General features: G+C 37.4%; 1 protein-coding gene across 4 annotated transcripts; it reads left to right on the top strand.

Moving 5' to 3' along the window:
* Positions 1–7,294: 7,294 nt before the first annotated feature.
* Positions 7,295–25,307, top strand: vapb (VAMP (vesicle-associated membrane protein)-associated protein B and C). Of its 4 annotated transcripts, none has more exons than XM_046856359.1 (6): positions 7,295–7,574; positions 11,655–11,807; positions 17,288–17,391; positions 19,093–19,173; positions 22,079–22,186; positions 22,284–25,307. In XM_046856359.1, the coding sequence occupies exons 1-6, from the start codon at positions 7,517–7,519 to the stop codon at positions 22,446–22,448; spliced, it is 669 nt and encodes a 222-aa protein (XP_046712315.1). In that variant the 5' UTR covers positions 7,295–7,516; the 3' UTR covers positions 22,449–25,307. The 4 variants fall into 4 exon arrangements, with proteins under 4 accessions (XP_046712315.1, XP_046712324.1, XP_046712301.1 ...); XM_046856368.1 differs by having other exon boundaries at positions 22,287–25,307; XM_046856345.1 differs by having other exon boundaries at positions 7,296–7,574; positions 22,007–22,186.
* Positions 25,308–27,170: the final 1,863 nt, after the last annotated feature.

Genomic DNA, 27,170 nt, shown 5'->3' on the forward strand with positions numbered 1-27,170 from the left:
TCTTCAGAGGGATATCACATACTCTGTCATAAATAAACATAGTACAAGGTCAAGAAATACAGCTTTATATAACCCCAATTTCTATATAACAGCAGTGAATATGAATTATTTTATTAATTCATTCTAACATAACACATAAGCCTGTTTCGTAAGAAATTATTATAAATTAATTATTAACATATAACATCTTAAGGACATAGTGATTGTTTTGCATAAATTTGTACCATTTATATGTGATAATATACAGTATATTATAATTATGTAATAATTCTACAATGAAAAATGTAAATCCACAAAGTATGATTGTAGCAATCATTTCAGGATGCTGGAATGTGCCAATGTATATTGTGGAAATGTGTGATATTAGCATTCTTTTTAATAATGTGTTTAAAGCATTTAGTTGCACTGTTTGTAAACTATTTTTATTTATTTTGCTTTATACATGCCGGAATGTGCATAGTTTCGAATTGCATACTTTTTATTTATACATTTTCTACTTGTAATATTTTCTTTAAAATATTTTGGGAATAGCCAATAATCAACCCATGGGGCATACAACCATGGTTACAGTTTATCACATTCACAGTCACTGGCTTTCAAATTACAAACAACTAACACAATCACTATTAAACCACAAATAATGACACTAGTTGCACATTCACTCAGTGCATTCTTATTTAAACCTTCCAAACCTTTTTTCTCTGTATTGCTTTTCTGGTTTTGTGAATTTAGAGTTTGGCCTGAAGTTGATGTTTGTTGATGTCCGGACTTTTGAATCATGTCACTAGGATACTGTTATGGATCTGTTTGCCAGTTGCACTAATAAAACATCTAAACGTATTTGCATTTGCCCTAACCTCCCTCTTATGGCATATTTTAGATTTGCCAAATCTGAGTCACTGATGAATGGGTACAGGACATTCATGTTTAATTAGTTGCTGCATTGACAGAGCATTTTTAAAAAATAAGTAGCTATATACAGGGAGTGCAGAATTATTAGGCAAGTTGTATTTTTGAGGATTAATTTTATTTGAGGATTTAATTTGAACAACAACCATGTTCTCAATGAACACAAAAAACTCATTAATATCAAAGCTGAATATTTTTGGAAGTAGTTTTTAGTTTTAGCTATTTTAGGGGGATATCTGTGTGTGCAGGTGACTATTACTGTGCATAATTATTAGGCAACTTAACAAAAAACAAATTCATACCCATTTCAATTATTTATTTTTACCAGTGAAACCAATATAACATCTCAACATTCACAAATATACATGTCTGACATTCAAAAACCAAACAAAAACAAATCAGTGACCAATATAGCCACCTTTCTTTGCAAGGACACTCAAAAGCCTGCCATCCATGGATTCTGTCAGTGTTTTGATCTGTTCACCATCAACATTGCGTGCAGCAGCAACCACAGCCTCCCAGACACTGTTCAGAGAGGTGTACTGTTTTCCTCCTTGTAAATCGCACATTTGATGATGGACCACAGGTTCTCAATGGGGTTCAGATCAGGTGAACAAGGAGGCCATATCATTAGATTTTCTTCTTTTATACCCTTTCTTGCCAGCCACGCTGTGGAGTACTTGGACGTGTGTGATGGAGCATTGTCCTGCATGAAAATCATGTTTTTCTTGAAGGATGCAGACTTCTTCCTGTACCACTGCTTGAAGAAGGTGTCTTCCAGAAACTGGCAGTAGGACTGGGAGTTCAGCTTGACTCCATCCTCAACCCGAAAAGGCCCCACAAGCTCATCTTTGATGATACCAGCCCAAACCAGTACTCCACCTCCACCTTGCTGGCGCCTGAGTCGGACTGGAGCTCTCTGCCCTTTACCAATCCAGCCACGGGCCCATCCATCTGGCCCATCAAGACTCACTCTCATTTCATCAGTCCATAAAACCTTAGAAAAATCAGTCTTGAGATATTTCTTGGCCCAGTCTTGACGCTTTCAGCTTGTGTGTCTTGTTCAGTGGTGGTCGACTTTCTGCCTTTCTTACCTTGGCCATGTCTCTGAGTATTGCACACCTTGTGCTTTTGGGCACCCAGTGATGTTGCAGCTCTGAAATATGGCCAAACTGGTGGCAAGTGGCATCTTGGCAGCTGCACGCTTGACTTTTCTCAGTTCACGGGCAGTTATTTTGCGCCTTGGTTTTTCCACACGCTTCTTGCGACCCTGTCGACTATTTTGAATGAAACGCTTGATTGTTCGATGATCACGCTTCAGAAGCTTGGCTATTTTAAGACTGCTGCATCCCTCTGCAATATATCTCACTATTTTTGACTTTTCTGAGCCTGTCAAGTCCTTCTTTTGACCCATTTTGCCAAAGGAAAGGAAGTTGCCTAATAATTATGCACACCTGATATAGGGTGTTGATGTCATTAGACCACACCCCTTCTCATTACAGAGATGCACATCACCTAATATGCTTAATTGGTAGTAGGCTTTCCAGCCTATACAGCTTGGAGTAAGACAACATGCATAACGAGGATGATGTGGTCAAAATACTCATTTGCCTAATAATTCTGCACTCCCTGTAGTGAATGTTTAGCGTTAATGTTACTAGCTTCAGTTTTATTAACAGAAGATAAACATTTTATTTTACATGTGGTGTTATTCTTAACCAAATATAAAGTTCTTCTTCAGACCACTTGCTCAAACATGTCACTCAGATATAAAGAGACCGTCACATCCAAGTGTCAAGCACAGAGTGTAAGGTCAGTGGAGAACTCTGACTTTAAACAAACCAAACTACCTGCAGACAGTTGGCAGTTGCCATTGAGTTAAACTTGCTCCTGAGGTTCCAGTGACCACTGTTCCTGCCCATGTACTTGGATCTGCCTGCTTCATCCTGGCCTGCCTCTGGATAACATTAACGGCCTGGGGATCCATGAAATTACGGAGTAAGAACAGGATCTTTGAGGATGGATTTGGACTGTAGTTAATGCCAGCAGTCTGCTACACTGGCTCAGGACTACAGTTTGCATCTGATTACCTTCACTGCACACCTTCACATCATATAGCTGCAATAAATGGACATTCGGTGCCACCCAGATGAGGATGATTTTCCTCTTGAGCCTAGTTCTCATTCAGTTTTTCCTTACCACAGTTGCCACCAGCTTGCTCATTAGGGACAAACTTCTACTTATAGAGAACATCTTATTCATTCTTTATCACCACATTATCTGTGTAAAGCTGCTTTGAAACAATGTTCATTGGACTTCGATTTTGATATTTGGATTATGTTTTGGATTTGTTCACAAAACTGCCTAAACTGCAATAGTTTAGCTGTGTCAAATCAAATCCAATCAAATTTTATTTGTCACATACAAAAAATAAAATTTGTTTCGATTTGATTTGATTTTATTTGACACAGCTAAACTATTGCAGTTTAGGCTCTGTGTGTCTAAGCCTTCATTATATTAGAGATTTACTAATATATACAGTTGTACAGAGGAGAACTATTGCTTTTTGGCATTTATTATATACAACAATAAACTTAATATTTTTACGAGGTTGCCTGTTTTATTTCTTATGTATACACTCAACCTAACTGTTAAAAATTTAACAAAGCTTTCCTGTCATTTACCATGGTGCCTACATATATTTATTTAATCCAAGGCCTCCACACAACTTTTGTGATATCTACAATTTAAAAAATATTCAGTATTCTGATGAAACTTTGCAAATAATTCTTTCATTGTGCCCTGCTATTTGGCAGAATGTAAAACAAAACAATATTTGGCAGCAGTCAGAAAGATCCAGCAATACTGTTTTATCCATAGTTGAACATAGAAAACATATCAAATGTTTAAACTGAGGAAATTAGGAAACCATTATAATTTTTTTATTTGATGTCTGTAACATGTAAAAAAAACAGGACGTTTTGAAAGAAAAATATTGTTCTATTTGTGTCTGAGGATTCTAGCTGCTCAACCTGAACCAGTAAGAAATATATTGAGATTTTTATACCTGGTGAAAAAACATTTACTCGGCATGTGCTGAACAATTTGCCTATTAGGTCAAAATCATCCAAAAAGTTAAAGTTAGAGTTTAAAGTATTAACAGCATTATGCTTATGTATTGTCTTGAAAGTCATTCAGTTTTTATGATAAGTTGAATCTAAAGCTTAGATGAAAAACAAGATACTATTGTTTCTGTTTTAGTCTGAAAATTGAATAGTTGAATAGAAAATATCAACTGAAAGTTGAATAGAAAATATTATGATATGCCCTGTGGCAGCCATCAGGGCAAGCAAGAACTCCTCTGCTGGCTAAAACTCAATATTAGAATCACTGATTTATGTTTTAATATATTTTTATCAATGAATACAGTATGCCTTACATTTTTATAGTCTATACTACAGATACAAGTATATTAATAATCTAATAGTCCATACAATAGTCTATACAAGGAGCAGCACATCCAAGTGTCTGTTTACATTGGAGTTTCTATCCAATCAGATTTCAGCCAGCACATCACATGTGGCCAGGGTCAAAGGTATCTGATGTAAGGTCTGCAGGATCAGCAACTTCGGGCCTTTTTTTAGCTTCATGTTGCCTGAAGCTATTGCTTTAACCATTCAGGCTGCAACTTGGCCAGTCCAAGGCCCCCTAAAAGGCATCCAAATATGTTGGCATTTTCATGTCCTTTGATTGGATGGTCAGAGAATGCACTAGTCAGAGATTGCAACCCGATAGATAGATAGATAGATAGATAGATAGATAGATAGATAGATAGATAGATAGATAGATAGATAGATAGATAGATAGATAGATAGATAGATAGATAGATAGATAGATAGATAGATAAGGAAGTCATGTGTGCCAAAGAGGTATGTGAGGGTGGTGCAGAACATGCATGAGGATAGTGCGACAGCAGTCAAGTGTACAGTAGGAATGACATACTGGTTCAAAGTGGAGGTTGGACTGCATCAAGGTTTGGCTCTGAGCCCTTTCCTGTTTGCAGTGGTGAGGAGAGGAGTCTCCATTAACTATAATGTTTGTGGATGATATTGTGATTTGTGGTAAGAGTAAAAAGCAGATTCAGAAGAGCCTGGATGGGAGAGGTGGAAGTACTCGCTGGAGAGAAGGGGAATGAAAGACAGTAGGAGTAAGACAGAATACATGTGTGTGAATGAGAGGGAGGGCAGTGGAGTGGTGCAGTTGCGAGAGAAGAGGTGGTAAAAGTAGATGAGTTTAAGTGCATTGGGTCAACTGTGCAAAAGTAATGCTGAGGATGGAGCTGCGAGAAAGGAAGAAAAGAGGACGGCCAAGGAGGAGGTTTATGGATATGGTGAAAGTTGACATGCAGGTGGTTAATTTAAAAGAGGCAAATGTAGAGTACAGGGTATTATGTAGACGGATGCCTCTGTGGCGACCCTTAATGGGAGCAGCCTAAAGAAGAAGAAGAAGAATTTGTTACTGTACTTAAGTAGCTTTTTTGCGTATCTGTATTTACTGATTTTTTTTTCCATTTTAACTTCACTACATTTAACAGTCAAATATCGGACTTTTTACTCAACAACTTTTATTTTTAACTTAGTTATTCCTTTTTCTTTACAGTGGGGGAAATAATTATTTGATCCCCTGAAGATTTTGTAAGTTTACCCCCTTACAAAGTCCAGAATTTTTATAGTAGGTTTATTTTAACAAAGAATATAAAAAAATCCAGAAAAAAATACATTAATATGATATATAAATGTATTTGTAATTGATTAAGTAAAATAAGTATTTGATCCCCTACCAACCAGCAAGAATTCTGACTTCCATACATCCAAAGCCTTGTCCCTTTAGGAAAGTACTCCTAATATCAACTCATTTTGTGTATAAAAGACACTTGTCACAGAAACAACCTCTTCAACGCAAACTTCTCCACCACCATGGGCAAGAACAAAGAGTTGTCAAAGGACAAGCTTGTAGACCTGCACAAGGCTGGAATTGGCTACAAGACCAATTCCTCGCTTTGTGAGAAAGAGACCACTGTTGGCACGATGTTTCGAAAATGAAAGAAATACAAAATAAGTCCATTTCCCTCGCTCTGGAGCTCCATGCAAAAGCCAAATCTCATGGGGTAAGGATGATTCTAAGAAAGATGAGGGATCAGCCTAGAATTACATGGGAGGAGCTTGTTAATAACCTCAAGTGAGCTGGGACCACAGACACCAAGAAAACCATTGGTGACACACCAAGGTCTCTCTGCTCAAGAATGCACATGAACAGACCTGTCTAAAGTTTGCCAATGAACACCTGAATGATTCAGAGAAGGCTTGGGAGAATGTGATGTGGTCAGATGAGACCAAAATTTAGCTCGTTGGCATCAATTTGTGGTGATTGGAGGCAGAGAAATGCTGAAAATGACCCCAAGAACACCATCCCCACTGTTAAATATTGAGGAGGAAACATTCTGCTTTGGGCTGTTTCTCTGCTTAGGGTACAGGAAGACTTTACCACATGAACAGGGCCATGTAGATGCCTGTAGAATCTTGGATAAGAACCTCCTGGCCTCAGTCAGAAAACTGAAGATGGGTCCTGGATGGGTCTTCCTGCAGGACAATGATCCAAAATATACAGCCAAGGCAACAATCTGATGGTCCTGTAACCCATTCCAGCCTTGTGCAGGTCTACAATCTTGTCCCTGACATCCTTTGACAGCTCTTTGGTCTCTCTCTGTTAAAATAAACCCAACATTAAATCTCTAGACTGTTCATTCCTTTGTAAGGGGGTATGAGTATATAAAAACTTAACTGGCCAAGCATTCAGCAAGCTACCAATCAGGGTAGAGTGCACCCTCTGTTTTGAATTTATTTTGATTTCTCCTTGGTAGTATCTAATTAGCACAAACATACAGTTCAACGTTAGTTCAACAGCAAGTATAACATTTTCAGAGTAATAAATGATGGAAGAAACTCCTGACTATAACTTGCCACAACACCCCTGGCCTTATTAACTCGACTTTTTAAGTAGCTGAAGTGTACTTTATCCCACCACTGCTTATATAATGAAAACATTGCAGAATCAGTGGGAGCTTCATTTATCGATGCATAGAAAAAAAAAACTTGCGACCGGAACAAGTGAAGTTGGCAAAGGCAGAAGTGATCTTTTTATATAAAAAAATTCAATAAAAATGAAGTTTTTATTTGTTTTAAAGTTTTTATACTTGCTGTGCGGCCCAGTACCAAATGATTCACAGCCAGTTACCGGTGAATATGGACCCCTGGCCGCGAAGGTGTATCTTTGTGCTTCTGGCGCGGTCTCTCCAGAGGAGACTACGTCATCTCACCAGCTGTCGCTCACCGTCAGTGTGACGTCACGGTCTTACGCCGCCTTTCCTACCGCATCACATCGTTTTCAGCTGCCCACAGCTCGCGGTTTGCTGTCATCGCAGGGTGCAGTATCGTGGTGAAGGGTTTTAAACACACTAAACTGGTCCAGTGCACCGTAGTGGATCTGCAAGCGTCTTGCCAGAACTGTTTCTATATTGAGGTAACGCTTGCGCCCGAATCACGGGGATATGGCCAGGCCAGAGCAGGTCCTGCTTCTAGAGCCTCAACACGAGTTGAAATTCCGAGGTGAGTTATAGAACAGAGTCCTAGACCTAAAGCATGCGTATAGGTCATACTGAAAATAACCAAGGTGAACATTTACTGCCAGGAAAAGGATCTATGACATGGCGTTCATGACAGGCCGCAGTATATGTGGAATGCTGCGAATGTCGTGCGGTTCTCTCCGTTAGCTCATGCTCGGTAGACAAAAACGGAATTTGCTTCATAGTTGAATGTAAGAGTCATGAACACTGCTATTAATTTTAAGAAAGCGATCCTAGCTTCTGCAGCTCGCATAGCTAGCTTGGTAATGTATCTGTGTCCACAATGGAGAAACATTAGCTAGGCCCACTGTGATCTTTCCACTGGACACGCGATATTCCAAGGTCTCCATATGAGGGTTACTGGTTCTCTACACGAACACGCTTTTTATTCAAGACAGCAGTAAAACAGAGTTTAATATGTCTTACTGTGGTGTTAAAAACTGGCAGGATTAAAAACAAGAACTGATGTTTGGTTGAACACATGCATACACATGACCAATGAAATGACCAGTGAAAATGCACTGTTTGTCTTCATGCCTGAATGGATACTGATTTATCAGAAGTAATCAACGTTATCAGAATGAATATCATGGCTTGAAGGTGGAAGTTTACCTGAACATTAAATCCACTTGCTTTACCTGGTCACCTGAAACAGTGGATCACTATCTACAGGGATACAGTTTTAATCTTTCTGGGTTTTTTAATGCATTTTTTATGGAAAAAAAATCTCTGCATTGCAAGTTTTTTTTTTTTTTTTCTGGGACAGATGTGTTCGAATTCCATGTCATTTACCGTCAGATATTTTGACGTTTGAACAGTTGAGCTAGTAATTAATGTTTGCAACCATAAATTGCGAAATATCAGCTTAAATTTGAGGGTATATCCATCCAAATCAGGTGAATGCTTCAGGCACTATATTTGTGGTACTCTTTCACACCTGCTCCTTTAAGGGACTAAAAGTAATTTGGCAGTTGAAATGGTAATTGATTTCTTATTCAATATTATTTATTTTTACTTACAAGGACGCAGCTATAAGTAAGGCCTGGTGTTGATTTCAAATGTAGCATTTTAATTTAGAATCTGCTGCTTTAATATAAAACTAAATAAGAATTTGTCACAGCCATAATTTGAAAAATCCAAACTTACCCATCAGAGTTATAAAAAAAATATAAAGTATAGTTAAATCAACTATTTTGTACATTTCAATGGAGATAGATCATTCTGGTGTTCTCACGATCAGGTCTGAAAGACAATAATCAAATCATTTATTTTGCAGAATAGAGCAAAATTTCTATTTGTATTCTCAAATAGATCACTCGTGTGAAAAACTATGTACATCTTATGATTCAATAGCTGGTAAAACCACCTTTAACAGTTATAACTCGAAGTAAGTATGTCTTATCAGTCTCTTAAATTGTTGTGGAGGAATTTTATTCTTTGCAATGTTGCTTCAGTTCATTGAGGATGGATATATTTGTGGATATGTTTATGCACAGTTTTAGCTGTTACAGCATTTTAATCAGGTTGAGATCTGTACTATGATTGGGCCATTGCAACACCTTGATTCTATTCTTTTTCAGACAGATGTTGTTGGTGTAGTTAGGATCATTGTCCTGTTTCATTACCCAGTTTTAAGACAAGCTTTAGCTGTCAAACAGATAACCTCATATTTGACTCTGGAATACATTGGTTTATAGAGGGGTTCATGATTAATTTAGTGAGTGCAAAGTGTCCAGGTCCTGTGGCTGCAAATCAAGCCCAAATCATCACTCATCCACCACCATGCATGAGACTGTGCATCAAACATTTCCACTTTTCTCTTATCTCATTCATTGTTCCAGAAGTATTTTGGTTTATTCAGATGCAACTTTGTAAACCTAAGCCATGTTGTCATTTTCTTTTTAGAGACAAGAGGTTTTCTCCTGTCAACCTTTCTAAACAGACCGTACTTGTTCAGTCATTTTCTTATTTTACGGTTATAAACTTTGAGCATGCTAACGGAAGCCTGTAGAGTCTGAGTGTTTTTTTTTGTTGCAGTGTCTCTGAGCATTGCATGGTCTGACCTTGGGGTTAATTTCCTGGGATGTCCATTTCTGGGAAGTTTGTGAAATTGTCTTGAATGTTTTCCACTTGTGAATAATCTTCCTTACTGTAGAATGATTGACTTTAAATTGATTGAAAATGGCCTTATAACCCTTCTCAAATTCTCTAAGATCATTGTCTTTTCTCCTTCTTGTTGTTTTAACACTTATGAATGATCCAGCTTCGCAAACTGCTTGAGCTTTTAAAGAGGTGGTCACACTTGCAAATGATTAATTAAACAGGGACAGCACCTAGCTACTACTTAGCCTCCTATGTCCTATAGATGCAGTAAAAGTGTACTTTGTTTTTCAAACATGAATTCTCCATTTTGGCTTAATTTTAATAAAAAATATATAATGGCACAATGTAACATGCTATGTATTGTTCATCTGAGGTTGTATTTTTTCTATTATTTATTCAAAGACCTGATAAGGACCAGATGATTTTTCTTATGTTGATTCATAAAACCATAGAATTCAAAGAGGGTGTATAATTTTCACATGACTGTATGTATTTTGTTTTGTCACAGGTGAAGTGACATAAATTTATGGAAGAATTAAAGTAATCTATAAATGATATATTTTTTATTTATTTATCATCACAATAACAATTGTCTGGTCACCAGCGTCTATAAACCACCTGCTCAATATTATGTAGGTGCCAACAAAACAGCTTTAACCTGCTCTGCAAGGCCTCTAAAGGTGTAGCGTGGTATCTGACACCAAGACATTACCAGCAGATTTTTTCAGTCCTGTAATTTAGGAGGTGGGGCCTCCAAGGATCAGAATTGTTTGTCCACACATCTGTGATAGCACACATTTGTCAGAAATTTGTACTACAGTAGCTCTTCTGTAGAGTTGGACCAGACGGGATATTCTTTGCTCCTTGTAAACCTGTTTCAGATTTCTCAGGTGTCCTACGTTGGATCACGTTTGTTGGGTTCTAACAACTGCAAACTGGTAACACCCCACAAGAGCTACCATTTTGGACATGCTCTGACCCAGACCCACCCATTCAGGTCTTTCTAAGAAAATGGCCAAGATTAATTAAACATCAAGAAGTTTGTAAAACTGTAAAAGTATAACTTTTGACATTTTGGTATTCTGAAACAGTTAGGAGTCTACATCATGCCAAGAAGTAGAGATATAATATATGACCCCTAGAAAGGTGTTGGTACTAATAAATCTGGAAAGAGTTACAAGGTAATTCTCTATTCACTTTTCTACAGTTAGGAGGATTGTTTCAAATGGAAAGATTTATAGACGGCCATCAATTTTAACAAATTCAGCGAAGTCATTCCAAGTTCAGATTTATTTATTGCATTTTAAAACAGAGATGTACAAACCCAGTAGCTATATTATGTGACCTTCAGGCATCTGTTAGCACATAAAATGTTCATGACAGCACTGTCAGTAAAAGACAGAACATGTAGGGATTTTAATGGAATGGTTGCTATGGCAAAGCCAATTTTCTCCAAGAATAATATAGAAGAGTAACATATAGTAATATATTATATAGAAAACAGTAAAGAAATGTGGGCCAAAATTTCTTGGTATGTGAGTTTAGTAAAAGTTATGTTATACTAGTAAACTACAGAAAATATGTACCTCCAATTATTGCTGATTAAGGTGAGATATACATGTTAATGAATTAAAGGCTATAATAGGAAAAAAAATTCTGCACTTGATTGCTTGATGTTTAAAATTTTTCTTTACTTTTTGGGGGAAAATTGTATTACATACTGAAATCTGTTGTGTTATCACATAAGGTTATTTATTTGTCTCCAGAAGTTGGTCAGGATTGGAAAAATAAATAAATAAATGAGGAAATTCTTTTTTTGTTCATTCTATATAAATTAAATATATATTATACTAGTATTCTGAATGAATCAGAGTGAGTTGTATTGCAGGGAGATTAAATAGTGTGTTACCCAGTTGCAGCTTTTCCAGTAGTTTCTCATTGCCCTGTGTTTGTGTTTTAGGCCCATTTACAGATGTGGTTACCTCATCCCTGAAGCTTGCTAACCCCACAGATAGAAATGTGTGCTTTAAAGTGAAGACAACTGCACCACGTCGTTACTGTGTGCGTCCAAACAGTGGAGTGATTGAAGCTGGAACCTCAGTTAATGTTTCTGGTAAATATAACTCTCAATTCAGTTTTATGCATTATTTTAAATTAAAAAATATTTTTTCTTACATGAACAATTAAGGCCACAGTGTAGTAGTATTTGATTCACTAGTGAAAGTAATTTTTACTTTAATATGCATCATATCATGTCAATGCCCCTGAGCATTCATAATTTAGCTCATGGAGAAACAGAAAATAAATTTCTCACTTTTTAAAGTTTTTATTTGAAGAATACAATATTTTGCAAGTTTAATATCACCAGACTATACTTTCAAAATATAATTACTTTATTCATGTAAAAATTTACAACCTGTTTTATCATAATGACCCTTAAGGAAATGCCTGAAAACATTTTTCCTCTTTTATTCCTAGACTAATATTTTTCCCTTTTATTTTGAATCAAGACATTGAGCCAAGATGGACGTTCAAATCTGTAATTAATGTCTGATGATATCATAATTCATAATAATCACTTCTAACAAAGAACCATTTCCATGCTTTTTTTTATATATATATATACAGTATTTTAAGAAATGAGTACGAGGATGCTGCTTATTAAATTTGCATACACAGTGGATTCACGTTTATTATAATATTTTGAAAATAGCAGTTTAAAAAATAGCTCTTCGTATTCAGTTCAATTAATTTTTATTTGTATAGCGCTTTTAACAATGAACGTTGTCTCAAAGCAGCTTTACACAGATAATGTGGTGATTAAAACTGAACATGTTCTTAATAAGTAAGTTTGTCCCTGATGAGTGAGCCGGTGGCAACTGTGGCAAGGAAAAACTCCCTGAGATGGCATAAGAAAGCAACCTTGAGAGGAACCAGACTCAAGAGGGAACCCATCTTCATCTGGGTTGCACCAAATGTCTATTAAGAGCAGATATGCAATGTTGCGGGGTACAGTGATGATGAAAGGGAAAAGGAGTAAGGCCAGGAGCATTGGAGGTGGGTTTAAACTGTTTTATCATGGTGTGGATGGAAAGAGAAATGGTGTAGGGGTGATTCTGAAGGAAGAGTACAGTAAGAGTATAGTGGAGGTGAAGAGAGTTTCTGATAGAGTGATAAATGTGAAGATGGAAGTTGAAGGGGTAATGATAAATGTCATCGGTGCTTATGCAAGTGGGTTGTGAGATGAAGGAGAAAGAAGAAAGAACAAGTCTGGAGTGAGTTAGATGAAGTGGTGGAGAGTGTACCTAGGAATGAAGGTGGTGATTAGGAAGTGATGGGTAGGTATGACTTTAAGGAGAGGAAATGTAGAAAGACAGATGGTGGTAGATTTTGGTAAAAGAATGGAAATGGCAGTGGTAAATACTTATTTTAAGAAAAGGAGGAGAGTGATGACTAAGAAAAATAAGATGGTGGAAACTGAAGAAGGAATGAAGGAAGACTGTAGGGTGAGATTTAAAGAAGAGGTCAGACAGGGGCTCGGTGGTGAAGAGGTGCTGGATGATTGGACAACTACTGTAGAAGTGATCAGGAAGACAACTAGGTAGGTACTTGGCGTGACTTCGGAAAATAGAAAGGAGGACAAAGAGGCGTGGTGGTGGAATGAGTAAGTACAGGAAAGCAAAAGGATTGGGTTGGCAAAACAGAATTTGAATCGGCAAGGAGATGAGAAAAGTAAACTGGAGTACAAGGAGATGCGGGAACAGGTGAAGAGGGATGTGGCGAAAGCCAAATAAAGGCATATGAGGAGCTGTATGAGAAGTTGGAAGAAAGGTGAAAAGGATTTGTACCGATTGGCCAGGCAGTGGAACAGAGCTGGGAAGAATTTGCTGTAAGTTGGAGCAATAAAGGATGCATATGGAAATGTGTTGACTAGTGAGGAGGAGTGTGTTGGGAAGATGGAGGGATTATTTTCAGCAGCTGTTGATTGAGGAAAATGAGAGAGATAGAAGGTTGGATGATGTGGAGATGGTGAAGCAGGAAATGGATAGGATTAGTAAGAAGGAAGTGAGCGCAGCAATTAAGAGGATGAAGAGTGGAAAGTCGGTTGGACCAAATGACATACCAGTAGAAGCATGGAGATGTTTAGGAAAAATGGCAGTGCAGTTTTTAACAAGATTGTTGAACAAGATTTTGGAGGGTGAGAGGATGCCTGAGGAATGGAGAAGGAGTGTGCTGGTACCGATTTTTAAGAATAAGGGAGATGTGACGACCTGCAGTAACTGCAGGGGAATTAAGTTGATCAGCCACACCATGATGTTATGGGAAAGAGTAGTGGAAACCAGGCTGAGTGAAGAGATGACCGTCTGTGAGCAACAGTATGGTTTCATGCAGAGGAAGAGCAATAGGGACGCAATATTTGCTTTGAGAATTTTTATGGAGAAGTAAAGAGGAGGTCAGAAGGAGTTGCATTGTGGGTTTGTGGATCTAGAGAAAGTGTATGACAGGGTGCAAGAGAGGAGTTGTGGTATTGTATGTGAAGGTTTGGAGATGCAGAGAAGTATGTGAGGGTGGTTTAGGACATGTGGTGTGTACAGAGGTGTGTACAGTGTAAACAGTGTGACAGCAGTAAAGTGTGCAGTAGAAATGAAAGAATGGTTTAAGGTGGAGGTTGGACTGTATCAAGGATCGGCTTTGAGCCCTTTCCTGTTTGCAGTGGTGATGGACAGATTGACTGATGAGGTCAGACAGGAGTCTCCGTGGACTATGATGTTTACAGATGATATTGTGATTTGTGGTGATAGTAGGTAGCAGGTTGAGAAGAGCCTGGAGAGCTGGAGGTATGCGCTGGAAAGCGAGTGAATGAAAGTAAGTAGCAGTAAATCAGAGTACATGTGTGAATGAGAGGGAGGTCAGTGAAAGGGTGCAGTTGCTGGGAGAAGAGGTGGTGAAGGTGGAGAAGTTCAGGTACCTGGGGTCAACTATGCAAAGTAATGGAAAGAGTGTTAGAGAAATGAAGAAAATAGTGCAGGTAGGGTGGAGTGGTTAGAGATGAGTGATAGGAATGATTTGTGAGACAGGAGGTGGAGCTGGAGGTAGCAGAGCTGAAGATGTTGAGGTTTTCATTGGAAGTGATGAGGATGGACGGGATTAGAAACAAGTGTATTAGAAGGACAGAGCATGTAGGACGTTTTGGGGAAGAAGTGAGAGAGGTGTGATTGAGATGGTTTGGACATGTGCAGAGGAGGGACATGGGGTATATCGGTAGGAAAATGCTGAGGATGGAGCCACCAGGAAGGAGGAGAAGAGGAAGGCCAAGAAGGAGGTTTATGGATGTGGTGACATGCAGGTAGTTGGTTTGAAAGAGGCAGATGTAGAGGACAGGGGGTATGACGGATGATCCGCTGTGGCGACCCCTAATGGGTGCAGCCGAAAGAAGAAGAAGAATAGTCATTATCATTATATTTTTTTAAAATAACTGATATTTTAAAACGATGTGAGATCACTCTGCAAATACATTGTACCTTTTGTAGTACGCAATGCTAAAATATTGCATATACAGTGCTGATTTTAAGTTTGTTAACGCTATAGAACAGAGGTGCCCAAACTTTTCCCAGTGAAGGCCAAAATAGTAAATGTTGCGTTATACTAAACTGTATTAAATAAAAAATATAGCTGCCTTGGTTTCCCTTATTTATGGTTTCATAATATTTAGGAGGAAATAAATACATAGAAAACATTAATGTTGTCTATGTACATGTAATCTGTGTAACAATTGTTTTTTTTTTTGTTTTTTTTCTTTCTTTCTATTTTAAAAGTTTGGTTAGTACAATGAAAACATGCAATTTACAGTACATTTGTCAATACCTAATATAGATATTCAAACTATAATAACAATACAGCCATATGCTTATATTATCAGTGACCTGTAATGAGAGACATGAAGCTGCTTCTTATTTTTCAAAAGTTTTCTAATTTGGGCTGCGGCTGACTTACACACTAAGTATTCTGTCAGTTAGTTTACTTATCAGTTTGTTTAAATTCATCAGATTGAAAGTATTTTCCAAGAGGGAGGTATTGCCAACAATTATTCTGCCTAAAAATAAAACAAAAACCTAATTTTAGATGTTAAAATACAAATGAAAATCTGTGTCAATGGCATTTTCTTCTCGTTCCCCTCTTCTAGTACTGTATATACCATGATGGGCCATCACGGACAATGGTTAAAGGTCATCATGGGCCAACATTGATCTGCGGCCCTAATTTGAGCATAACTGCTATAGAGTTTTCTATATTTCTGCATAAATATAATCTAAAACATCATCAGATCTTCTAAAGATAGACAAAGTAAACTCAGTTAAACAAATCAAACAAACTTAAACTAAAAAAACGTAAACTTAACTCAAAAAAAATACTTCATTTATTTATTAAGAAAATTATCCAATATTATATATCTGAGTGGCGGAAGTATATGAACCTTTGCTGTCAGTATCTGGTGTGACCCATTGTGCAGGAATAACTGCACATAAACATTTGGTAAATGTTGATCAGTCCTGCACCGTGGCTTAGAGGATTTTTAACTTATTCCTCAATAAATAACAGCTTCAGCTCTGGGATGTTGGTGGGTTTCTTCACATAAATTGCTTGCTTCAGGTCCTTCCACAGCATTTCTAATGAACTAAGGAGCCAGGACTTTGACTTGCCTATTTCAAAACATTAACTTTGTTCCTCTTTGACCATTATTTGGTAGAATTACTGACAGATGTCATGACATTTTCCTTAAAAATTTGCTGGTATAATTCTGAATTTATTGTTCCATCAATGATGACAAGCCATGCTGGACCAGATTCAGCAAAGCAGGCCCACACCATCATAATAGCACCAACATGTTTCACAGATGGGATAAGGTTCTTACACTGGAATGTAGTTGTCCCTTCTCTAAGCATAACGCTTAACATTTCTATTTCGGTCTCATCTGTCCACATATCCGCTTGTTTGTCAACATAATTTTTAGCAAACTTCAGACAAGAAGCAGTGTTCTTTTTGGAGAGTAGTGGCTTTCTCTTTGCAATTCTGCCATGCACCATGGTTTTTCAGTGATATCCTGCTGGTGCACTCATAAACATTAACATTAGCTAATGTAAGAAAAGCCTTTAAGCCTTGGGTGTTTTTGTGACCTCACAGACTTTTAAATGTCTTATTGGTGTTTTGAGTTCATATTTATTTTTTTGAGGTCATATTTATGCAAAAATATAGAAATTTTCTCAAGGTTCAATACATTTCAATCACCACTGTATATTGTGATATTTATGATCATTCAAATCATTTAAATATTTCTGCAATATAATTGCAATTTGCACCCTGTTTTCATCATTCAATTTCATTCACAAATTTCTACTGTCAGAAAGCAATTGTTTATTGAATTATACTGCTTTTTTCTATCATTGGAATGACATCAGATAACAGCTACTTTAAGAATAATGCAATCTATAGCCAGGGATTTATTCTAGAATAAAAAAATATCCTGTCGTGTTGATTTATCAGTGGATAATCAAACAAACTGAAACCCATTTTCAAATCAATTTCTTTTTTCAGTTATGCTGCAGCCATTTGATTATGATCCCAACGAGAAGAGCAAGCACAAGTTTATGGTACAGTCTTTAATGGCCCCACCTGATATGACTGACATGGAGGGTTTGGTAAGTACTTAACCAGAGTAATTAGCAGTGTATAGGGAGTAGCTTTAATATTATTATTTCCCTCACAGTTTATTAGCGTAACCATATTATTGTATAATATAAGACCAGAATTTTTGGACACCTGATTCATATCCATGAGTGCTTTTTGAACATCCCATTCTAGAGTTAATCTATTTGTCTAGTATGGCTGCAACAGCTAATCGATAAAATCATTAATAATTGATAAAGAAAATTGGTTGACAGTGAATGTCATTATTGATTAGTTGGGCTGCTCAAGTTACGGGTTAGCATGACGGAAATGGCGGAGACATGACAGTTCAACGATTAGTCAGCATGCACAGCAGCTACTGGACTAGTGCAGAGCCAACAATCAGTTTCTGAATGTTGAAAAAATAAAAGAGATGGTTGTTGACACAGAGGGACTATTATCTGGGGAAAAAGCATAAATATTAGCACACACATACTCAATGAACACCATTCCACCTTCTTTGCAACTTTGCAAAGTCCTATTAAACTACTGCTAAAGGCACTAAAAATGCTGCTAACCATGTTCTACATTTACATATACAGTGGAGCCTCATTACTCATGACCTTGACAATCGCAACCTCGATAGTTTGCAACTTTTCATTTGTAAACGGACAAAGAGTAACTCGTGAAAAATCTGATAGTTTTGCGAGAAGTGGCTCGAAAGTTCGGAGTAAAATTTCAAAACAGATTTTGTACTAATGAATTACATAAAAATGTTTGAAAAACTATTATATGCTTTATATATATATATACTATAATATATTTATTGTATTATTCATTTAAAGTAGTAAATAAAATATTTATGACAAGTAATTCACAATTTTTGTTGAGTTTATGTACAGAGCATTACAATACAGTACAATTCCCCTTGAAAAATGAACATCACAAGGAGAGTCAAAACCTTGCGATGGTCATAGAACGTAACCCCCATGAGTATTGAGGTTGCACTGTATAGTATTTTATTGTTATATGGTACTAGCTTTGTACTTAACTCTTAAGTGCAAAAGCTACATTAAATTAGCACTTAAACGCTAGCTTTGTGTATTGATCAGTGCTGCACTGTCAATAACTGTCTATTGTGCAAACATGCAATTTATGTGGTCTTATGTGTAGGTCAAGTCAAGAGGCTTTTATTGTTATTCTACCATACACAGTGGTACACAGTACACAGTGAAAATGAGACAATGTTCCTCCAGAACCCTGGTGCTAGGGTTACATAGAGCTACAACACACAACATAAATCTACATAAAGTGCATCGAGTGCAACCTAGTGCAAACAGTGCAGACGAGAAACAGTACAGACAGACAACACAAGACAGTGTGGGACAATACACATAACACAAGATAGCGCCGACCACTAAACCTACTGTATACTCTGAATATACAATACTGTACAAAGAGAACTATAAAAGATTATAAAAAGGTCTGTTTAGAATTAGTTCTGTATTATTTTATGCAACGCCTTGGTCATGGATGAACATTTCACACTACCAGCTATATATGATTGAAATGACCTTGTCTTGTTTGAGACTGTGACAAAAGTCGAACGTACTGATGAGGTTACTGATAATTTGGTCCCTGGTTTGTGAAGAAAATATTCTTCACAAAATATAAATATAAAATGTAATAGACTTTTAACCCTATTTTCTCGTTTTTATGCTTTCCTTATGCAGTGGAAAGAGGCTAAGCCAGAGGAACTGATGGACTCTAAACTGCGATGTGTCTTTGAAATGCCGACCGAGAATGAGAAAACGGTAACTGTACTCTACTTGTTTAAAAAAAAAAAAAAAATCTGATCCCTCTGATCAAGGGACTTCGGAATTGTGAAGAAATATGATATACACCCAATTTCCACTTGCAGAAAATCAGGCAGTTACAGATCAACAACTTTTGGAAACATTCATATTATAGTATCAGAAGAAGAAAAATGTATCTCTGTGACCTCATTGTGGAACCTAATCTCTTTCTCTGCTGTTGGAGCCCATCCATCTTGAGGTGCAATGCTTTGAACATGCTGCTCAAGTTAATTTGGCCATTTTCCTCTGACCTCCTGACCAACAATGTTTCTACTCAATGTTTTCATCATTTTTTGTAAACTACAGGAGATCAACAGTTTCAGCCCATTTGGTACCAAAGTTAACTGAGAAATTGTTATTCTGATTTTTGATGTAAACATCTGAAGTTATTGGCCATATACACTATATTGACAAAAGTTTGCGGACACAAGTCATAAGGTCATAGGTATTGTAGGTGCTTTTTGAGCATCGCATTACACATTTAGACCTAATTTGCTCTTATAGTTGCCTCCACTTTTTTGGGAAGATGTTCCACTCCATTTCAGAGTGTGCTTGAGGACATTAATGTTCCTCAGGCATAATTGTGTTGTCAGGTACTGATGTAGGGAGAAGAGACCTGGGGTGCAGTCAATGTTCCAATTCATCCCAAAGGTTTTAAGTAGGGATGAGATCAGAGCTCTATAACAAGATCTTCCTCTCCAAAACATGTAAACCATATCTTCATGGAGCTCGCTTTGTGCACAGGGGCATTGTGATGCCCCAGTGCCCAAAGCGAGCTCCATGAAGATATGCTTTGTGCACAGGGGCATTGTGATGCTGTAACAAGTTTGGGTTATCAAGTTCAAGTGAATGCAAAGTTTTATTATACAGCATCCAAAGACATACTATACAATTGTCTGTGCCTCCAGCTTCGTGGTAATTGTTTGGAGAAGAACCACATATAGCAGGAAAGGTCAGGTGTCCCAATACTTTTGTCCATAGAGTAAATATCATTGTGCTGCTGCCATATGTATATTTGCTGCCATATGTATATATGTGGATTTGACCAGTCCATGAATCAGAATTGTAAAGGTGTTTCTAATAGACAGTGAGTGTATATTTTGCATTTCTCTCAAGTACATACAATGAGGAAAATAAGTATTTAAACACCCTGCTATTTTGCAAGTTCTCCCACTTAGAAATCATGGAGGGGTCTGAAATTGTCATCGTAGGTGCATGTCCACTGTGAGAGACATAATCCAAAAAAAAAAAATCCAGAAATCACAATGTATGATTTTTAAACTATTTATTTGTATGATACAGCTGCAAATAAGTATTTGAACACCTGAGAAAGTCAATGTTAATATTTGGTACAGTAGCCTTTGTTTGCAATTACAGAGGTCAAACATTTCCTGTAGTTTTTCACCAGGTCTGCACACACTGCAGAAGGGATTTTGGTCCACTCCTCCACACAGATCTTCTCTAAATCAGTCAGGATTCTGGCCTGTCGCTGAGAAGCACAGAGTTTGAGCTCCCTCCAAAGATTCTCTGTTGGGTTTAGGTCTGGAGACTGGCTAAGCCATGCCAGAACCTTGATATGCTTCTTACAGAGCCACTCCTTGGTTATCCTGGCTTTGTGCTCTGGGTCATTGTCATGCTGAAAGACCCAGCCTCTGAGGGAAGGAGGTTGTTCCCCAAAATCTCGCAATACATGGCCCCGGTCATCCTCTTCTTAATACAGTGCAGTCGCCCTGTCCCATGTGCAGAAAAACACCCCCAAAGCATGATGCTACCACCCCCATGCTTCACAGTAGGGATGTGTTCTTGGGATGGTACTCATCATTCTTCTTCCTAAAAACCCGTGTAGTGGAATTATGACCCAAAAGTTCTATTTTGGTCTCATCTGACCACATGACTTTCTCCCATGACTCCTCTGGATCATCCAAATGGTCATTGGCAAACTTAAGACGTGCCTGGACATGTGCTGGTTTAAGCAGGGGAACCTTCCGTGCCATGCATGATTTCAAACCATGACGTCTTAGTGTATTACCAACAGTAACCTTGGAAACGGTGGTCCCAGCTCTTTTCAGGTCATTGACCAGCTCCTCCCGTGTAGTTCTGGGCTGATTTCTCACCTTCCTTAGGATCTTTGAGACCCCACGAGGTGAGATCTTGCATGGAGCCCCAGTGCGAGGGAGATTGACAGTCATGTTTAGCATCTTCCATTTTCTAATGATTGCTCCAACAGTGGACCTTTTTTCACCAAGCTGCTTGGCAATTTCCCCGTAGCCCTTTCCAGCCTTGTGGAAGTGTACAATTTTGTCTCTAGTGTCTTTGGACAGCTCTTTGGTCTTGGCCATGTTAGTAGTTGGATTCTTACTTATTGTATGGGGTGAACAGGTGTCTTTATGCGGCTAACGACCTCAAACAGGTGCATCTAATTTAGGATAATAAATGTAGCGGAGGTGGACATTTTAAAGGCATACTAACAGGTCTTTGAGGGTCAGAATTCTAGCTGATAGACAGCTGATTTGCAGCTGTATCATACAAATAAATAGTTTAAAAATCATATATTGTGATTTCTGGATTTTTTTTTATTTTTTTTAGATTATGTCTCTCACAGTGGACATGCACCTATGATGACAATTTCAGACCCCTCCATGATTTCTAAGTGGGAGAACTTGCAAAATAGCAGGGTGTTCAAATACTTATTTTCCTCAATGTATGTTGCCATTTTCTTTTTTCTTTTTGGATGAGCAGACTTAATGTCATTAGTCCACTTTGTGTGTGTTTGTGTGCAAACTGTTAATAGCATGACATGGACACCAGTAAGATGATTTCATCTAGTTTTTTAAAATCGGATTCATCCTCGTTGTCCATGAAGATGGGGTCTGGAAGTCTGGATGATGGAGAGGTAAAGAGGATAATGGAGGAGTGCAGAAGACTTCAGGTGGAGGTGCAGCGACTAAGAGAAGAAAACAAACAGATTAGGGTAATGTTTGTGTCTTACAGACTAGCTATTGGATAGGTTGAAAGCTGAAATACTCTGAAACACTGCATAATTTGCCATTTTTATACTTCCTCCATAGCAGGAAGATGACTGTCTGCGGATGAGGAAGAACACAGTGATGGCAGCTCAGCATTCCACACCTACATCTGTCACAGTGAAGGAGGAGGGCTTGAGCATCAGGGTCATCGCTGTAATTGTGTTGTTCTTTGTCATCGGTGTCACTGTAGGGAAGTTGTTCCTGTAAAGTTCATGGAAAGATTAGCGACAGCATGCGTTGTGAATGAACAAACTTAACTAAACAAAAAGTATTGGATGCTGAATGTCCAGTTGCAATGCCATATCTTATGGATAGTGCTGGATCATCAAATTATATAAAATAAAAATAAGAAATTTTACCTTAAATATTCCACCTTGTGCAAAGAAAAAGTTGGGGAAATACATTAAATAAGCACTGTCCCTGTATTGACAAAATGCTGTCATTCAAACCATTCACTGAACTATTTTAGAAACAGTAGTGCTAAAAAATTCATACCAAGCTGTTATCTGATATACTGTCATCCGAACTGCAGAGTTAAATTAAGGTCAGTTAAAAGTTATGCCTGTTTGTTTAGACAGAGTGCAGAAATTGCAAGCTTATTACACTTACACTAAAAGCTCTTTGAAGAGTTGCATATGCATATTTTACATAGACCTTCAAATGTACAAATTCTCACGCACACACCTATGATCTGTCCATAAACTCGACTCTTGTATATCAAGTTCTTTATTTATGTCAGAGAGGAGTAGGGCATAGGCATGATGTCAGAAAAATGCTTCCAGTGTTGCTATTGTGTTATGGGCAGATCAACTTCCCTCTAATGTTGGTTTCAATATTTCTTTATCTTTTATTCTTTTAAAAGTGTGGGATTGTTGATGCATAAACTAGAGCATAAACCTTTTTTTTATGTTTGTCATTATGCTGTTTTTGCTGCCCCCCATAAATGGAATATATAGGTTTTTATTTGTTTATATATTATAATGTTTATACATTGTCTTAGCGATGACAGAGCTGTAGTTTCTGATTTATTAAAAGAAGTATGGTTGACTGGAGCTACCTTTGGGGACGCTCATCAAAAATAAACTTGTCCTTCGAAAAGTATGTGCAATACTTTGCAAACTAAGAAAACCTATAGGTTTATACTGTAGCTTTGACAACCACTACCCTACACAGTAATACCACCTGTATTAAGCACTGTTCATGTATAGTCAGTTCTATGAATATTCGGAGATTGATAAAGTTGTCATTTTGGCTGTTTACCACAGTAGAAATTAAATAATTAATAAGCACAACACTTTAATTTAAGGGTAATTACGTTCAAATAGATTAAACAAACCACCATATACTGGTGAGGCTTTGCCAGGCCTTCGCCAAATCTGTCTGTTCTAATTTTGGGGTTTTTATTGTACATCATTACACTTCTTTGTCTTAGAAAAAGTCTTGGATTTCTTCGAAAAGTGTTGTGATGGGTTATTATCTACCTACGCTGTAAAGCAGACTTCTGTTTGTTATTGAAACATTCGGCTGAATCAGAGCATAGAATATAACCAAATATTATTCAGAAATCGTTCTGCTGCAGTTTTATTATCAGTAAAAACTAGGGAACGAGTTCTACTGGTAACCATATATGTCCATGCCAGTAGATGAGGTGGTATGCTTCAGATTATGACCAGTCCCTTGCTTTCTCTATATTTTTCTCCATATTTTTTTATCTTTTTCCATCATTTTTGGAACAAATTGAAATTCATCTTGGAACTGAACAGGCTTTTTTTGTAGCTTTTTTTGGTTAAATCTGATGGTTTTTCTGTTTTCAGAGCTAAAGACAACCCTGATACACTTACCTTTTATGGCCAAAAATTTTGAGATACCTGACCATAATACTTGTATACATGAATAAGTATTATATATATATATATATATATATATATATATATATATATATATATATATATATATATATATATATATATATATATAAACACTTATATACATAAAACATACACACTTTTCAAACATTCTATTCAATTTATTCCATTCTATTAGACATGTTTATGCTTTTTGAACATTCTATTCCATATTTAGTTCCACACTTTACTGATGAAATAACTCGACTTTACAGTATGTTTTTTTCTCATTCAGAATTATTGAGATCAGGCAAGAAAGCCTAGGGTGTAGTTGGTTTTTCAGTTAATCCCAAATATGTTCAGTGCGGTTTAGAGATCTGTATAACCCATTTGAGTTCTTCCACTCCAACCATAGCAAGCCATGTCTTTTTGTGCTCTTAGATTTGGACCCTTTCTCTTTATGTGAAGAAGAATTGTAATTGTACAGCGTACAGGGACATCTGCTTCAGTTGTGTGCTTCCAAAGTCAGGTGTCCACAAACCATAGGCCTTATAGTGTCTGAGGGTGTTCTTGGTTTAGCCAAGTTGTGAAGTTTTTTTTTTCCACCAGCAAAATAATTCATGTCTGTGACTATGCGGAATTTTGTATTCATCATTAGCCATCAGTCTGATGATTGCTTGGTTGCCTTGTAATGATGACTGTTTGGACTTATAATGCAAATGCTAGACTCAAAACCAATTTTACACTTTTTTATTCACTCGAGTCTATTAGAAATATTGAGAGAATAACACCTGGTCATAGAACAGCTAAGCAACTACTTGTCCCTAAACAATAACACTATGAAATCACTATTTGAATGTAAATACCTTCAAAGTAAAATGAAACACTGCACTTTGCACTCTTATTCATTATTTAATTTCAACTCCATTATGGTAGACTGCCAAAAGACAAGCATTTTTGGACCTGAATGAAGTTTTAATCCAACGGATTTTCAGACAATTGCATGACTCATAATTAATCTTATGGCGTGTTTCTGTTGTATGTTATACACTGTTTATTCTGTTGCATTAGGCTTAAATGTTGTACTATTGGAAGACCTTTGATTTGACCATTTTCCATGTGTTTTTTGAGAGAGCCTTTCATTTAAGCTATGAATAAAGCCTTTTATTGCACAGCACTGTTTCTGTAAAAGAAATGCACTATATAAAGAATATTTTCTCAGTATCTGTCCATGAAACAGTTTTTTTTTTCTTATTTATTTAGTTTTTGAGACATGACATTGATCTATGACATTGTTTCTTAAAGGACAATTTATTATCTTTATTGAGCATCTTTTTGTGGGGGCAACTCTTGCAGTCCTTAATTCCACTTATTTTAATAATGTGAAATCTTTTATAAAGTAGTCTCATGTTGAGAGACTTACATGGAGTAAAGGTTGTAATTGATGTCTGCATTTTATTTGAATGGCTACATGGGCTGACTTGCCCACTCATGTGGCTCATACATTCTGTGTTCTAGTGCCCCCCACCATAATCATATAAGGAATTAGGTTAACTGTTTTGTATGAATGAATTGAACATTAATATATATCTATATAATGTGAAAAAAAAATTCCTAGTCAAACAGTCTATTATGGTGTAAGACTTCAGAATTTGTTGGAAAACAAATTGAATAAAGCCACAGGTGTTACATGGATTGTGTTCCATCCTTACAACTTCACAAACATACTATAATGCGAAAGGAAATTGTCTATTTTTAATTTTAATTTCACTCACTGGTAAAATAAGCAACAGAGAGATCTGTAATTTTCATCGTAGGTACACCTCAACTGTGAGAGACAGAATCTAAAAAAAAAATTAAAAATCCAGAAAATGATTTTTACATAATTAATTTCCATTTAAAAATGTATTTGATACAAAAGATAAAAAGAATTTAATATTTGGTATAGAAATATTTGTTTACGATTACAGAGGTCAGACATTTCCAGTATTTCTTGACCAGGTTTGCACACACTGCAGCAGGGATTTTGGCCCACTCCGCCATAAAGGTCTTCTCCAGATCTTTCAGGTTTTCGGGCTGTCACTGGGCAACACAGGGTTTCAGCTTCCTCCATAGATTTTCTATTAAGTTCAGGTTTGGAGACTGGCTAGGCCACTCCAGAACCTTGAAATGCTTCTTACGGAGCCAATCCTTAGTTGCCCTGGCTATGTGTTTGGGGTCATTGTCATGCTGGAAGACCCAGTCACTACCCATCTTCAATGCTCTTACTGAGAGAAGAAGGTTGTTGCCCAAAATCTCACGATACATGGCCCCATCCATCCTTCCCTCAATACGGTGCAGTCGTCCTGTCCCATTGCATTAAAAGAACTCCCAAAGCATGATGTTTCCACCCCCATGCTTCATGGTTGGGATGGTGTTTTTGGGATTGTACTCATCCTTCTTCTTCTTCCTAAAATGCTGAGTGGAGTTTATACCAAAAAGCTCTATTTTGGTCTCATCTGACCACATGATCTTCTCCCATGCCTCCTCAGGATCATCCAGATGGTCTTTGGCAAACTTCAGACGGGCCTGGACATGTGCTGGCTTGAGCCGGTTGGACCTTGCATGCGCTGAAGGATTTTAATCCATGATGGTGTAGTGTGTTACTAATGGTAACCGTTGAGACTGTGGTCACAGCTCTCTTTAGGTCATTGACCAGGTCCTCCCGTGTAGTTCTAGGCTGATCCCTTACCTTTCTCAGGATAATTGATACTCCACAAGGCGAGATCTTGCATGGAACCCCAGTCAGAGGGAGATTGACAGTCATCTTGAATTTTTTGCATTTTCTTGTTGCCTTCTCACCAAGCTGTTTGCCTATTGTCCTGTAGCCCATCCCAGCCTTGTGCAGGTACAATTTTGTCCCAAGTGTCCGTAGACAGCTTTTTTTTTTACCCATAGTGGAGAGGTTGGAGTCTGATTGATTGAGTGTGTGGACAGGTGTCTTTTATACAGGTAATGAGTTCAAACAGGTGCAGTTAATAGAGGTAATGAGTGGCAGATAGGAGGGCTTCTTAAAGACGGTTAAATGATGTACAGTTGTTTTTTA

This window comes from Silurus meridionalis, chromosome 1 (genome assembly GCF_014805685.1).
Source record: "Silurus meridionalis isolate SWU-2019-XX chromosome 1, ASM1480568v1, whole genome shotgun sequence".
Taxonomy (NCBI): Eukaryota; Metazoa; Chordata; class Actinopteri; order Siluriformes; family Siluridae; genus Silurus; species Silurus meridionalis.

Bases quoted from the DNA above. Each gene is read 5' to 3' on its own strand.
- vapb (XM_046856345.1), top strand. From the start codon at position 7,517: ATGGCCAGGCCAGAGCAGGTCCTGCTTCTAGAGCCTCAACACGAGTTG. The intron at 17,392-19,092 runs GTAAGTACTTAA...TTCCTTATGCAG, and splicing joins TGACTGACATGGAGGGTTTG to TGGAAAGAGGCTAAGCCAGA. The intron at 19,174-22,006 runs GTAACTGTACTC...AACTGTTAATAG, and splicing joins CGACCGAGAATGAGAAAACG to CATGACATGGACACCAGTAA.